This window comes from Chrysemys picta, chromosome 1, assembly GCF_011386835.1.
Source record: "Chrysemys picta bellii isolate R12L10 chromosome 1, ASM1138683v2, whole genome shotgun sequence".
Lineage (NCBI taxonomy): Eukaryota > Metazoa > Chordata > Testudines > Emydidae > Chrysemys > Chrysemys picta.
This window is the reverse complement of record NC_088791.1, coordinates 202,589,633-202,606,537: the sequence shown is the minus strand read 5'-3', so window position 1 is coordinate 202,606,537 and position 16,905 is coordinate 202,589,633. Positions and strand designations below refer to the sequence as shown.

The 16,905-nt window shown below is 44.6% G+C and overlaps 1 protein-coding gene across 31 annotated transcripts in view; it reads right to left on the bottom strand.

Annotated features, from left to right (window-relative positions):
* The window catches only part of CASK (calcium/calmodulin dependent serine protein kinase), a 412,098-nt gene that overhangs the window by 33,692 nt on the left and 361,501 nt on the right, over positions 1-16,905 (bottom strand). For all 31 annotated transcript variants that reach the window (XM_005301770.5, XM_005301765.5, XM_005301766.5 and 28 more), the window contains one exon: positions 9,851-9,919. In XM_005301770.5, coding sequence (XP_005301827.1) covers positions 9,851-9,919 — 69 coding nt within the window. The remainder of the gene's footprint in view (positions 1-9,850; positions 9,920-16,905) is intronic.

Here is a 16,905-nt window from a genome sequence, read left to right as displayed (position 1 = left end):
GTAAACTCAGAGGTCATACCCTATGACTTGAGAATTGGTAATATAGTTTCTATTTTTGAAAAAGGGAAAAAAAGTGATCTGGGAAACTACAGACCTGTTAGTTTGAACTCAATTGTATGCAAGGTCTTGGAACAAATTTTGGAAGATAAATTAGTTAAGAACATAGAAATAAACGGGTAATTGGGATAAAATCCAATGTGGTTTTATAAAAGGTAGATTGTGCCAGACCAATCAGATCTCCTTCTCTGAGAAGGAAACTGATTTGTTAACAAAGGAAATACAATAGATCTAATCTACCTGGATTTCAGTAAGGCATTTGATTCAGTTCTACATGAGAAATTATTAGTTAAATTGGAGAAGTTGGGGATTAATATGAGAATTGAAGGTGGATAAGGAATTGGTTAAAGGGGTGTCTGCAACGGGTCATACTGAAAGCTGAACTGTCAGGCTGGAGGGAGGTTACTAGTGGAGTTCCTCAGGGATCTGTCTTGGGACCAAAGTTATTTAACATTTTTATTATTGACTTTAGCACAAAAAGTTGGAGTGTGCTAATAAAATTTGCAGATGCCACAAAGTTGGGAGGAATTGCCAATACGGAGGAGAACTGGAATATCATATAAGAAGATCTGGATGATCTTGAAAACTGGAGTAATAGAAATGGAATGAAACTTAATAGTGCAAAGTGCAAGGTCACACAATTAGGGACTAACAACAAGAATTTTTGCTATAAGCTGAGGACTTATCAATTGGAAGTGACAAAAGATGAGAAATACCTGCGTGTACAGGTTGATCACATGATGATTATGAGCTACCATGAAAAAGGCTAATGCAATCCTAGGATGGATGCATCAGGTGAGGTATTTCCAGTAGAGACGGGGAAGGGTTAGTACCCTTATACAAGGCAATGGTGAGACCTCTACTGTGTGCATTTCTGGTGTCTCATGTTTAAGAAAGATGAATTCAAACTGGAACAGATGCAGAGAAGGGCTACTAAGATGATCAGAGGAATGGAAAAACCTACCTTATGACAGGAGACTCAAAGAGGTTGGCTTGTTTAGCCTAACCAAAAGAAGGCTGAGGGGAGATATGATTGCTTTCTATAAATACATCAGAGGGATAAATACCAGGGAGGGAGAGGAGTTATTTAAGGTACGTGCCAATGCGGACACAACAACAAATGGCAATAAAACTGGCCATCAACAAGTTTAGGCTTGAAATTAGATGAAGGTTTCTAAGCATCAGAGGAGTGAAGTTCTGGAACAGCTTCCTTAGGGAAGCAGTGGAGGAAAAAAACTAACTGGCTTCAGCTGATAAGTTTGTGGAGGGGATAGTATGATAAGATTGCCTACAATGGCATGTAGACAACCTGCGACTGTTAGCAGCAAATATCTCCAATGACTTGTGATCGGATGCTAGATGGGGAGGGCTGAGTTACTACAGAGAATTCGTTCCCAAGTGTTTTACTGTTGGATCTTGCAGAAAGGCTCGGGATTAATCTGGCCGCCATATTTGGGGTCAGGAAGAAATTTCCCCACAATCAGATTGGCAGAGACCCTTGGGGTTTTTCGCCTTCCTCTGCTGCATGGGGCACAGGTCACTTGCAGATTTAAACTGATGTAAATGGTAAAGTCTCTGTACCTTAAATCATGATTTGAGGACTCAGTAATTAAGGGTCTATTACAGGAGTTGGGGGAGGAGGTTCTGTAGCCTGCAACGTTCAGGAGGTCAGGGTAGATGATCATATGGTCCCTTCTAGACTTAAAGTCTATGAGTCTAAGAAAAAGCTAAAGGGAATGGTGTAAACTATGAACTTAGGGCTATCTTGATTTGCCCAACTACAAGAGGCATTCATCCTATTTTTAACGTCTAGGAAGTTTCTTCTAAAAGAAAAGACTCCAAGCTAGGACAGCAAAATTGTGTATTGCATACAGCCTATTCGAAGATAGCAGACACAATGGACATCTTCTTAGAATACCAGGACTGCTTAGAACTAGAAAAATTCAGATTCTGTCTGGAGATCAGCTCAAGGGGAGAATTATCTCTCATATAAAGTGTCCAAGAATGTCAATCCTCTTGGGGGGAGAGGATGCAAACACAGGATGGACTAGGTGTTCCAAGAAGGCCAGAATTAATTCAAGTTTGGACTAGGTGCTTTCAACAGCCAAGATTAATGCAGTACTACCTGAACCCCAGGACTTCGCAAACTTGTCCTGCTTAGGCCACCTAAAAACACTACATTAAGGAGAGAAAGAAGTGAAGTGATACTTCTATGTCACCCCTAAGCCAAGCAAGAACAAACAAAAGGGCACATTGCTCCTGGATTTTGACTGACTCTTCAGCTCTGCCACCATATCTTCATCATTAGCTGAGACAATCCCCACCACTTCCAAGTGATGGCAGAGTTAAGGTCTTGGTTAGTGACTTATAAGCGAAGTGACCCTTTGACAGTCACTATTAGTGCTCTTTGATTAATCTCTTATTACACCAGACCCCAGCAACAGCAGCCAGGTTATGGCTCTATTTTCACATCTGACAAGACTAAACCCCACAATGTATGTTGAGATGAGTGTCAGAATCTACAAACATATTTCAATTCCAATCTGTTTTCATGGATAAACCTAGAAAGATTTTTCTGTAACTATAAAGGAAGGACTCCAGGAAGGCCTAGAGTTGCATGCATTAGAATGGCACCAAAAGGAAACACTTTCCAGGGGGAAGAAATGCTTCCTATTAAGTGTTTCTGAGTCCACTAAAGATTACCACTCAATTCAAATTTTTTTTTAATGATTGCCTGTGTCTCTCAGACAGTTTCAAAGACTTAGAAGTTGCTCTTTTCAGATAAGTTTTACTTGCAAATATATACCTCTGTCAGCACTCTCTTGCATCTTAAACTGAAAATCATTCCTCAGGGTCTTGTATGAATGGAAAGTAAGAGTGCTTGACCGGTATATCGCTACAAATGTATAGTTCAAAGTAGTAGTCTAGTCTAGGTGGCAAGTACAAGAAGTCTGACTAATAATTGTTTTCTCAATCCTTGTCCAGGTTGTTGCACTTCTAAAAATAATATTTGTTGGTTGATTTTTCAGGAGAAAACAAGAGATGGCTTTACTGAGGGAAGATTTGTGTAATGAAGTGAGTCTTGCACTGTGTCATGAAAAAGGTACGACTCAAACTCATACTGATCTTCTGTATTAAAAGTTCCACAACACAAGTATTACTACCAAAAATGTTTCAATCAGCTGTCAGTCACTGTCCTTCCTTGGGGATGTGTGAGTGAAAGATCCCATTGAGAGGCTTAATGGTTTGGACCAGGATCTTGAAGTAGATAAAGAATTAGACGAGGAGCCAAGACAGAAATGGAATGCCAATATGATACGCTCTCTCTTCATGTCTTATTTTGGATGGGATACTACATACTGCATGAGCTGAAACTTCTGCATGGTATTCACAATCAACCATTGGCAGAGTATGTTGCAGTAATCACTGTGGCTAGAGTCTGTGTCCAAGAGGAAGGGTGTAATTTCTTGGCTAGCGAAAGGATAAAAAAAGATGTTTCTGGACACTGCACTACGTGAGTATCTGTAGGACTCGATAACTGGATGGCAGATGCCCTCAATAGATGAACAATCAATAGTTTACACAACAGTGATTATAGGAACAGTATATTGTCAGCAAAATCTAAGCCAGGAAATAAAAATTCGATTTTTGAAGTTGTCTCTAATCCTCAAATACATGCCCAGCAAGATGGCAGACTGCCAGTCTACTGTTACTCTTGAAACCAATGTCTTTGCATTGGCTTCTATTTTCCCTGGAGTAATTAGAAGTAGGGAATTTGGCATGTTAGTCAGAGCTGCCTTGCTACCTAATCCAGTAACGCTAAATATGATTTCTCTGTCTTTGATTTTTCTTCAGTGTCTATTACCATAGTGAAAGCATGGAAATGTCCCAAAATATCCTTCTGGGATATTAAGGTCTCACTACATAGTTTAGCCTTAATTGGTAACTCCTCTTGTAGGCATCAGGGATTTGGTTTGTCTTTTAGTCCTGTTTTGGTCCTTCTAGGGCATCTCAACTAGTTCTTCTAAAAATTAATGAATCCTGGGCGAAGAAAAATCTGAAGGAGTATGACAGCCTTCTGCCCAAGTGAAATAAAACCCAGATTCCAAACCTACTTCACTTTACCTTACCATGGATGAGCAAGATTCAGGAGCCTGTGTCCCTCATGCCATGAGAAATGCATGAAGAGATCTGCTAAGATCGGCGAGGCATATGCACTATGTGACACCCAGAGATCTGAACAAGCTTGGAATAAATCTCAGGTTGAGATTTTCAAAGCTGATCCACTGAAACTAACATGACTTGTGTAGCTAAATCCCCTACCTACCTTTGAAAATCTCAACCAAATATAACAACAGCCTGGATTAAATCTCATTATGAGTAACCACTGATTCAGAAGTGATTAACTATGGAGACTCTACACAATAAGAGGGTCAAACTTCATCTACAGCAGTCATGAAGGGATATGATATCTCTACAGATTACTGATGGCTTAATGTTCAGGTAACAAGAACTCCATTAAACATTACTAAGGAGCCACAAATTAGGACAGAAATAACTGGACAGCTGCAAGTCTCAGGTACTCAAAGGTGGTACCTTCCAAATGTAGAAAAATAATGTGCCTTTATATCTAAAGGAATAATAGCATATTATGTTTGATTTTAAGAACAGTTAATTCTGTTTGAGGGTAATTAATGTGTAGAGAAAAATCTCACATATATGATCAACGGCTTCGAGTTTTAAAAAATTTCAGCGGCACTAATTTTGTATTCCTCTAGCTGTAAAGATAGACTACAGTACTATGATGACTTTCATTGTCCATGCCTTGGAGGAAGAAAAACAATAAATCTTAGAAACTACCACAAAAATTACTAAAATAGCTTTTCTGTATATGATGTTACTATTTTAAGACCAGATTGTGACCGAATGGACCCCTGTATTCACACCCTATACACCACTGTAATAATCTTTACACAGAATAGGCCTTGTGAGGTATTATTTGAAACTAATAGCTTGATGGTCAATGATATCATGGTGAAATGTATGTAGTAACATTATATGTAAAGCGATGAACACAGAAGGAGGTTACTTGCTGTAATTGGAGGTTCTTTGAGATATGTGGTCCCTATCTGTTTTCCACATGTGGGTACACATGGTTGCAATGTGCCAGAGTTCAGAAATTCTTCCATGCAGTGTCCATTGACTTGCACATGCGCAGTATCTTCCCGCATGCTTCTGTCCAAAGGTATAAGGGGCAGTTCAGGTTGACCCCTCTCCAGTTCCCCCTCTTACTGCAATGTAGTAGGGTCTGAAGCAGAGGTGAAGGAGGGCGGATAGTGGAAAACAGATAGGGGACCATGCATCTCGAAGAACCTCCAGCTACAGTAAGGAACCTCCAGTTCTTCTTCATGTGGGTGACTCACAAGCAGTATTCAGTCTGGAGGAGAGTGTGATGAAGTTGACAGCAACGATGCTTGCAATACTGCTGTTCCCACTGTTGCATCCACAGCTGCCACTTGAATCAGGGTGTAGTGTGCCATAAACGTGTGGATAGAGCACCAAGTTGCTGTTTTGCAAATGTTCTGCAGCAGGACATCTGATAAGGATGTCATGGAGGCTGACTATGCTCGTGTGGAGTGGGGTTGTAACACCCCCATGGGTGCGGGGGGTAGGGGGGAGGAGGGCAGAGAGAGAGGAGCTTTGCTATTTTGTATTATTCTAATATGCATCCTGAGATCCACATAGAGATTCTCTGTGAGGATATGGCTTGTTCACATGACCTTTCTGCGATGGTGACAAAAGCCTTGTAGATTTCCTAAAGTAGGGTTACCATATTTAAAAAATAAAAAAAGAGGACACTCCACGGGCCATAGCCCCGCCCCTTTCCTGCCCCGGCCCCGCCCCAACTCCACCCTTTCCCGCCCCTTCCCCAAAGTCCCCGCTCTAACTCCCCCTCCTCCCTCCCAGCCACGCGAAAAGGGCTGCCCGAGCGCTGCCGGCTTTACGGTTTGCCGGGCAGCCTCCAGACCCTGCGCCCCTGGCCAGCGCTTCCCCAGCGCAGCTGGAGCCTGGAAGGGGAAGCGGCCAGCCGGGGGCGCAGGGTCTGGAGGCTGCCCGGCAAACCATGAAGCCGGTAGCACTCGGGCTTCGGGTAGCCCCTATGCCTCCGGACCCTGCGCCCCCGGCCGGGCAGTTCTCCTCCCTGGCTCCAGCTGCTCTGCTCCTCCCTGGACTCAGACTTCGGCTCTGTTTAAGAGTCAAGCTGCCCGAGCCAGCGCTACCGGCTTCGGGCAGCCCCCGTGCCTCCGGACCCCAGCCGCCGGCCGGGCACTTCTCCTCCCCGGCTCCAGCTGCTCTGCTCCTCCCCGGACTCAGACTTCGGCTCTGTTTAAGAGTCAAGCTGCCCGAACCAGTGCTACCAGCTTCGGGCAGCCCTCCTTGCCTCCGGACCCCAGCCGCTGGCTGGGCACTTCTCCTCCCCGGCTCCAGCTGCTCTGCTCCGGCGGCGCAGGGTCCGGAGGCACGGGGGCTGCCCGAAGCCGGTAGTGCTGGCTCAGGCAGCTTGGCTCTTAAACAGAGCCGAAGTCTGAGTCTGGGGAGGAGCAGAGCAGCCGCGGGAGGAGAAGTGCCCGGAAGGTATTTTTCCCAGACATGTTCAGCTTTTTGGCAATTCCTCCCGGACGGGGGTTTGATTGCCGAAAAGCCAGACATGTCCGGGAAAAACCGGACGTATGGTAACCCTATCCTAAAGGCTTTGATTCTTTGCAGCTAGAATGCCAGGGCGCGTCTGATGGTGAGGGAGCATAGCCTCTTGCCTTCAGGAGAAGCGTAAGGCTTCAGAAAAAATACAGGCAAGTGGATTGCTTGATTGATATAGAATTCAGAGATAATCTTGGGGAGGAATTTGTGGTGTAACCAAAGGGAGACCTCCTCTTGGTGAAATACTGTGTAAGGTAGGGCTGCCATCATGGCTGCTAGCTCACTGACCCTTCTGGCTGAAGTGATGGCAACTAAGAATGCCACTTTCATGGAGAGGTGTGTTATGACATGTCACGGTAGGTTTGAAGGATGGGCCTGTGAGCACTGACAGGACAAGATTAAGATCCCATTGAAGCACATCGGGGCCAGATGCATGAGGACAGAATGCTAAGTGTACCTGCAGCAAAGTAAGGGCTAGACTTGACTTCTTTAAGGCAAGGAGGTAGTCAAGGATAACTGGAATGCCCACTGTGTCAAGGGAATGTTGGTGGCATTGTGCCCAGGCCAAAAAGAGGCACCATTTAGCCTTGTAGCAGGCTCTAGTAGTCTTTCCTATTTTGATTGAGGATTTCTGGGACGGGGCAGAGCAGCAGATCTCCGATGCCCATCCAAATACCTGGGCGCGAGGTGAAGTGAGCCCAGGCTGGAGTGCTTGAATGTCCCACGGTCTCAGATTAGGAGATCCAGAAATGGGTGGATCCTGATGGGCAGGAGCACGGACATCTTTAGGACATTGTGAACCAGAACTGTCTGGACCAGTAGAGTGCTAGGAGGATGATAGTGACTCCGTCACAGAGGACTTTCCGTATAACCTGAGCTATTAGGGGAATAGGGGGAACGATATACCTGAGACAGTCTGTCCACGGGATGAGGAGAGCATTGCCCTGCAAGTCTCTGCATATGGCTCCCCTGGAGCAATACATGGGAAGCTTTCTCTCTGACTGTGACGTGAAGAACTCCTATAGGGGAGTACCCACTTCGCGAAGATGTTGGTTAGAACTGTGTCATGCACTTCCCCTTCGTGGTCTGTACAGAATCTTCAGCTCAGTCTGCCTGCCAGGAAATTCTGAAAGTCTGGGAGGTATGCGGCCCGTATGGCAATCTGATTCCTGATACATCAGTTCCACGGCCCAAATGCCTCCATGAAGAGAGGACAAGATCTCGCTCCTCCCTGTTTGGTATCTAGACAACTGTGGTGATATTATCCGATAGTATTTGTACATGAAGTGAGTATATGAGGTGGAGGAAGCCCTTGGAGACTGATCTGAGCTCCAGCAGGTTTACATGGAGACAGGCCTCCTGTGGGGTCCATGTACCCTGGTCTGTATGGTAGTCTAAATGAACATCCCATCCTGTGAGGAAGGCATCCGTCAAGATGGTGGCCCTTGTGGGAGGGCAGAATGGAGTCCCCACCATGACTTTGTTTGGATTGGACCACCAAGCAAGGGAGCTGAGAACTGCAGAGGGAACAGTGATTCTGTGGTCAAGTGGAGCCAGGCTTGTAGGCACCACAAGTGGAGCCTGATGAAGTGTGTCATGTAGGTACATGCAGCCATATGGTCTAACAGCAAGAGGCACTAATGCACTGTAGTTTGAGGCTTGTGGATAATGCGAGAGAACAGGTGCTCATTGTGTAAAAGCTGTCTTCAGGGAGCAAAGCTCGTGCAGAGACAGAATCCAGCTATGCCCCTATCAAATTTATTGTCTTCGTGGATGACAAAACAGACTAGTCTTCATTTACACACACACCTAAGGTTGCAAGGAGGTGCTGAAGAGATTGTATTGCTGAGACAGCTTCTTGGTGAGACTGTCCTACCAGGAACCAGTTGACCAGGTATGGGAGCACCATAAATCTCTGGCATCTCATCTGGGCTGCTACTGCTGTGAATACTTTTGTAAACACCCTGGGTGCCATCACAAGCCTAAAGGGGAGGATGCGGAATTGGTAGTGCTCCTGGCCAACCACGAACCGCAAGAACTTCCTTTATGATGTGTGACTATCCACATGGAAATACAAGTCCTTCATGTTGAAGGCCATGAACCACACTCCCTCCTACAGGGAGGAGATTACAGATGCCAGTGAAATCATCCTGAATTTCAATTTCCTGATAAAGATGTTGAGCTGTTGAAGGTCCAGGACGAGTCTCCACCTTCCCTGCCATTTTTGGGGATTTGGAAGTATGGGGAGTAGAACTCGCTCCTTTGGTACTGAGATGGAATGCTCTCTATCGCACCCTGGTGTCTGCCTCCTGTTGAAGAATCAAGCATGCTCCATGGAAAGAATAGCATTGCTTACACAGTGCTTATGCCAATCTGTAAGCCCAAATAGGAAGAATATCCTTCCCTAATAGCCATTTTCAATGTTTTAATTCCTTTCAGTTACACGTGGAAAATAGCTTTGTGTGCAAGGAAGAGTTATATAAACTTGCAAAACCACAGCATCACTTTGCTAATTCAAAGAGTACTGAATTCCAAACCTGTTTTTCTTGACTAATGATACATTACCAATAGAAACATAATATTTAGCCACATGTTACTGTTACAGACATTTAATTATCACAAATGTACCTGAACAGGTTTATACAGAAACAGGATCTTCAATTAACCCTTAACAGCCCAAATCAATCAATCCATACATTTTTCATGTTAAAACAGAGCAGAAATATTTATTCGAGCTTCTTAATTTAGGAACTCTTATAGACTTCCTGGAGAAAGTATTTTAAATCATGAATTTTAAAACAGGGGACCCCATACTTCCATGTTAACTGAAGAGACACTCGAGAGGTTTTCCTTTTTCTTTTAACATCATAGGCTGTAAAGGGTTAGTTAAGGTGCTGATGAGATGAATATGAAGGCAGGGCTGAGTAGGTGGGTGGGATCTACTCCTGTTCCGTTATCTTTGTTGTAAAATTGGTGTGCGTGATCTAACAGCACAGGCAGAAACAATTTCCCAGAAAGCAATAACATTCAGCCATCAGCAGGCAGTTAGTTACAGGACTGAGAAAGGATGGGAATGGTTCATTAAATTCATTACCTCACAGGATGAAGACTGAGTCCGATAACTTGGCACAATCTTAAACGTGATGCTCCCCCGCATTTCCCTCTGGAGAAAGAAAATTATTTCTTTAAAAAACAAGATGTTGCAGCTAAAACACAAGAAACCACTCTAATATTTGTAAGGAAACCAGCACAACCTTTCTGAGAGCAGCAGCAGTTCTTCCTAAAATAAACTGGAAAGCTTTTACAATATGTGGTTTCACTTAGAAACAAACACACTCAGACTGTCTCTTATTAACATAAAACCAAACATACGCCATTAGTGAATTAGCATAACAGGTCTTCAGAAGGCTAGAGATTACAGCTGTATTTTTACAGAATTGTGTACACATCAGCACATTTTTTTTTTCATTTCCATTTCCCTCATCTATTTTTTTGTGATTTACATTGTGCCTTTGTTGTAAAATAAATTAATTTTTCTTCCCATTCAATTTACATGTTATATACAGGTAAGGTTACTTACCTTTCAATAACTTGAGTTGTTCAAGATGTTTTGTCCCTATGGGTGCTCTATCATAGGTGGAATGCAAGCCTGTAAGCTCCTGTCCAGAGATTTGAATTACTAGTGTCCAAAGGTCTGCACATGCGCATTACACGACCTCCTGCTTGTAATGAGCAGGTGTAGACCCATGGACCCACCGCAGCACCGGTCTAGGGGAACCATGAAGGGTCCAGACAGAAGTCTAGTGTCCGCCGAATGTCTAAGGTGAGAAGGCTTGCCTCTTCTCTTGAGGAGTGAGGTTTGGGGAAGAATAGTGGCAGATGAATATCCTGATTGATATGGAAGTCTGATAAAACTTTAGGGATAAACAGAGGATGAGGGTGTGGTGTGACTCTGTGACAGTAGAAGATAGCGTCAGATGGGTCAGCCGAAAGCCCTCCAACTTCTTCCATGTTTCTAGCTAAGGTGATGGCTACCAGGAAGGGGGTCTTAAAGGAACAAACATGTGCCCAGAGGTTTGAATGCAGAGTTCCTTAAGACATTGAGGACCAAGTCAAGGTTCCACGGAGGTGTGGGGTTCCAGATATGTGGAATAGATTAGCTAAACCCTTGAGGAATGTAACTGAGAGGCTCTGGATAGGTGAATTAAAGGTTATTATAGCTGCTAGGTATCACCTTGACAAATCTCATAGATAGTTCTTGTTTTTTTAATTCAAACAAATAATCAAGGATCCTTGCAGGAAGAGCTTCAGAAACAGATATAGAGTGACAAAAACACCAGAAAAGGAAATGTTTCCACTTCTGCAAGTAAGTTTTATGAGTGGAGGACTTCCTACTATTCAGGAGTACAGATTTCAGAGTAGCAGCCATGTTAGTCTGTATCCACAAAAAGAACAGGAGTACTTGTGGCACCTTAGAGACTAACAAATTCTAATAAATTTGTTAGTCTCTAAGGTGCCACAAGTACTCCTGTTCTTTTTGAGGAGTACAGATTGTATCTCTGCTGAACTCTGACTCTAAAGCCAAGAAACACAGAGGAGCCAGGCCATAAGGTTCAGGGACAGAAGGTTGGTGGTGTCTCATGGTGCCAGAGTTCTGCATCAGGTGGTCTGATCTGAGAGGGAGGCACCACCAGGGTCTCTCTATAGAAAGGTGATGTAGATCTGAATACCTCACTTGTCTGGACCAAGAAGGTGGTATCAAGATGATTCTCACCTGCTGCTGTTATAGTTTGATCAATGTCTTGAGAATTAACAGCATTGGAGGTAAGAACAGAGGAGAGAGTGAGGCCCTGGAACTAATAGGACACCTGTGAAGGATTGTGGGTCTCGAATGTGGGCCCACAGGTCCCCAAACAATTCATAGACCATGACAGTCACCCAACAGCTCTGCAGAACCAGCATGGGAGGGGTTTAGTGGAACTCTGGCCCACCATAGGCTCTGCCTAGGAAGCTACTCATTGGAGGAGATATCCAGCCCAGATGCATTATTTAAGCCAGAATAATTTAAAGGAAGTTGTCTGAGCAATTGAGTGAACTCCTGACCGGCTGTTGTTCTGAACTCTGACTCTGGCTTGACCCTTGGCATGGCTGTCTGATTCTGATTCCAGTCCTGACCCTTGGGATGACTCCTGACCCTGATTCTGGCTCAACCTTTGGCGTGACTCCTGACCCTGACTTAAGCCCCGACCTTGGCATGATTTTGATTCTGACTCTGGCTTTGGTTGCTGGCTTCTGACCCCAGCTCTGACCATTAGGCTTGACCACTCCTGTCCTGGTCCTTACAGCATCTACCAAAGTGTCGCAGTTGAGTCTCCCCTTGGAGAAGAAGAATTGACATTTTGTATTGGTCAGGGTTGCAAAGAGATCCACTAAGGGAAGGCCCCATACTTTCCAGATGTTCTGAAAGATCACACTGTTGAGCTCCCACTTGTGGTTCTAATGGAAATTTCTACTTAGAGCCTTTGGTACCATGTTGTGGAGGCCTGGTAGGAAAATCAGAGATCTCTACGTGACAGGCAATGCACCAGTTCCACAATTTTAGGAATTCTGTGCATAAAGACTGGGATCTTATCAATTTATATAGGACATTGCAGCTCTGTTATCTACCATTACTCTGATATGATGACCCTAAATGGGTGGAGAAAGACGTTGCAGGCATAACAAACTGCCCTTAGCTCTAAAGCAACATTGCTTGTGGACACCATTTGCCTTGTTTGTGGAACCTTGTAAGTAGCTCCCCAGCCTAGAAGGGAGATATCCATTGTGATGATTCATGTTGGCAGCAGGAATGAGAATGGGGTTCCCACACAGACCTTCATCGGGGGTATATGAGATTTTGAGCCAGGCCCAAAGGCATTGAAGATGTAGTCCTGCGTGTGGTGTAGCGAATGACAGGGCCAATATATGATCTAGGAGCTGAAGTCGGCCAGGGACTTAGCTGTAGGGTAGTGACCAGATGGGATATAATGGAGATAGATAGGTAGACCCTAGCAATTTGAGAGTCCAGGGAAGCTCCAATTAACTCTATCCTCTGGACGGGAGACAGTGTGGATTTTTCTAGGTTGATACAAAGACCCAGGGCCTAAAGCAAGGTTAGAGCCTTGTTGGTTGCCAACTGGACATCCAGAGTGGAGCACCCCTAGAGAAGCCAATCATCTAAATAGGGAAAGGCTGAAATACTGTCTTGATGTAGGTGAGCTGCACCTACTGAGAGGACCTTTGTAAAAATCTGTGGGGGCTGTGGAAAGTCGAAAGGGAAAGACATGATATCGACAATATTCTGAGCCAATGATGAAGTGCAGAAAATGTCTGTAGAAAGGGTGCATTACAATGTGAAAAATGTGTGTCTTGAAGGTTGAGGACAGTAAACTAAACCCGCTGACTCAAAGAAGGATGATGATAACCATAGTCACCATCCGAAGTGTTGTGAGAGAATATGGGTGTTCAGGCTCCTGAGGTCAAGAATTGGCCTCCAATGCCATTTCTTTTGGGAACCAGAAAATATTTGGACTAGGATCCTCTTTCCACAAATTCTGGGGGAAGTGGCTCTATCGTTCTCATACTGAGGAGGGACTGGGCCTCCTGTTTTAAGAGATCCTTATGAGAGGGGTCCCTGAAGAGAGAGGAGGAAGGGGTAGAGTATCCCATAGCCATTACCTCTAAAATCAATTTGTCTGTGATGATAAGTTCCCAATTAGGTAGAAACTGTGATGGGCGGTCCCCAAAGGGGGGATGGAGTGGAGGATAGGCTTGCACAGTGGCTTCAGAGAAGGGCATTGTTCGTATCCCATGACGAGGTTGCCATAATGGTCATTTGGAGGGTGGTGCAGGTAGGGAGATCGTTGCCCTTTCTTGTGAGGCCCAGGCCTCCTTCTAGGAGATTCAGTAGGTCTGGAACAGGCCCAGTACTGTTGATGTTGGAATAGCTGGGATTGTTGTGCAGTCTGATTTGCTGAAATGTCTCTTTGTTCCAGGTACATAGATCCCGAGACACCTCAGGGTTGCTCTCGCATCTTTGGGGGAACGCAATGAGGCGCTAGTATTGTTGTTGAACAGCTTCAGCCCTTTGAAAGGGAGGTCTTCCACCGTATTCTGGACAGGCCGGATGATTGGAGCCAGGATCCTCATCACATAACAGCTAAAGATGGTGAAACTGTAACAGCAGCAGCAAAGGCAGCTTGTAAAGAGGTCTTGGCTATCAGTTGTCCTTCAGAAGTGAGGGCCTAGAATTGCTCCCTCTTGTCCTGTGGCAAACTGTTAATAAAATTAGTGAATTTGGCATAGGATAGTAAAGTCATATTTGCCATCATGGCTTGATAATTTGCTTCTTGGAACTGAAGAGCAGCAGAAGAATAACTCTTCCTACCAAAGAGGCCTCTGTCAGAAGATGGGGATCTTGATCTACTCTGGCATTTTCTCTCATTAACTGCATGCACCACGAGAGAGTTGGGGTGGGAGAAGAAATATTCCAGCCTCTTGGCTGGTATACAATTTTTTTGGAACATCCACTTACACGTAGGCGGGAAAGTGGCAGGTATATGCCACAAATTATGGGCTGGAGATAAGAGCACCTCATTAACGGGCAGTGCTATTGTGTTGTGTGGGGTGGTTTGAAGAATAACCACCAGAGTGCTGGGACTCTTGTACCTCCTCTGTCGAGATCTGAAGAGACCCTGTACATCTCTTCATTATGTCCTGAAGTGACCTAATATTATCCACATACAAGTGAGGTGTTGGCACCACTGCCTTGTCCGGGGCAGAGGAGGATTTATGAGAAGACGGTATCTCCTCCTCTGTAGATCCTCCTCCTGATCTTCCTTCCGCACCAGAGAAGCACGCAGTATTGGTGACTGCAGCTGTGGTGTTGGTGGTTGTTGAGGCCTGTGGAACTTCCAGTCATTCTCTTGTGGGCAGGAACCCTATAGAATTGGTCCACATAGGCAGTCCAGGGATTCCAGTAGGCACACTGGGGTTGTGGATATGGAAGGATCATACATGTTTGGAGGGTCTGGGGTACCTTCTAGACTCTGGTGTGTCCTTGTCCAGGTACACCGCCTGAGGTGTCAAATAGTAAGCTGAGTAGCCCTGTACTGAGATTTCAGAGTTGGAGGTGTTATCTCAGAATGCAAAGGAGGGGCTCTGGGCACTGGTGCTGGAGACACCAGAGAGTGAGGCATTACCCCACAGGTGCTGGTGGACAGGTATCGGGTGACCTGCTGAGAGGGGAGGAGAGGAGCCTGGCTGGCATGGTAGTACTGGTATTAGTGGGGAACTTCTCTTGGTACCTGCAAGAGGGGGGACTCCAGTTCCTCTGATGCAGATAAGCCCTTTTGTGACAAGAATCCTGAAGGTGCCAGAAGGCTGTAGAAATGTGTAGATGGACCAGGGGTGGTACTGGGGCCCTCGTCGGAGATGCAAAATGAGACACCTCTGAGGATGGTGCTGAAGTGGTTGTTGAGGTGACGTCTCTATGCTCTGGGTGCACACTATCTGAAGGCGGTACTGGAGAAGATGGTGCTGGTGCCTTGGATTTCCTCAAGTCTTTAGGCTTCTAGCAGTCTTGATGCCTAGATGGTGCTGGAATAATTGGCTCTCTATGGTGCTTGCTAGGAGGCTTATCTTTCTGAGCTATCTGGTTTTGATGGTACCAAAGCCCTGGTGCTGGTGCCTGTAGGATCCTTGAAGGTACTCATCCCGGAACACGGTGTCTCCTTAGGTTCAGTTCCAAGAGGTAATCTACCTCTTTTCCTGGAGGCTCTGTTAGGAGAAGGAAGCTTTCTTCTCTTCGAATCCTTTGTCTCTGAAGAAACCTCAGTCGCCACTGAAGTAATGGGGGGGGGGGGACGAGGGACGACGGGACTCAGACCCTGCAGGTCTTCAAGAGTGTTCCATAAGGAGAAACTTCAATCTCATCTCCCTTTTAAATCCTGTGCAAACTTTGCACTTCAATGGGATATGAAAGTCTCTGAGACTCTGAAGACCACTAGAAAGCCCGGTGCTCTGAGGGAAATATCTACTGCAGGTCTGGAAGGCTATGAATTCTGGGGCTTTTGTCATACTTCTAGAGTAAGGCTGGTGGAAAAGCCAAGGAACTGGTTCTGAACTGGGAGGGGGGTGGTGTCTTGAACTCTTCTAAAATGTAATAAATTTGTGGAAAGAAGGGGAAAAGATAAACAAAATGTAAACTAAATATTAGAGAAAATAAAGAAGAAAAGAATAAAGCAAACAAGTTCAAGAACTGGTAACATCTGCTAGGAAGCAGCTGTCATGCAGTTGCTCCATTTCAAGTCGCAGCCAGTTGAAAAGGAACTGTAGTAGCAGCAGGTCCACTCCTTTCTATATGCCTTTGCTCTAAAGCACAAGCCTCTGTAATGTGCAGGCATGGACTCACGGACACTTCTAATTCAAATCTTCTGTCAAAAGGGCACATGGGTGCGTGCAGCCTATGGTGAAGTACCCATATGAACATATGCTTGCAAAAGAAGGAATATTTCCAATTATTATAACAGATGCCTTTCACTCTGTTAAAGGTAGAAATAATAAGAAATACATCTTCAACAGGAACAAGATAAATGACATACTGAAAACTATGAAAAGCATAGTGAAAATCTGTCAATCCCTTTTCTTTACCTTGCCCAGTAATGAGACCAAAGAGTCACTTGATTAAATCAATGGGAAGGACAGATTAAAATATTATTTTATACTAATTAGCGTCAAACTTGTGAAGTTCACTATTGGAAAAGGTGTTGGGAGTCAAATACTGTGGTGGGATTTTAAAAAGTTTGGGTAATTAATTACATCTGTAGCTATGAAGACAAAGATAATAAAGATAACGAAATCTTATGCTTTACTGTATGCTGCTTACAACAGGGTTTTGAAATGATCATAATATAAATAATAAAGTCACAAAAAGGAAGATTGTCATTGTGTTTGGCACTGTACAGAGGTAGCCATGATTCCTGCTCCTGAAGAATTTATAATCTTAGCTGACAGGTAACATATATATGGTAGGTACTGAAAGAGATGGAGACAATCTAATAGACACAATTTTAAAATATGCCCTTTTCTTTGTGTTATACTGGATTGTCT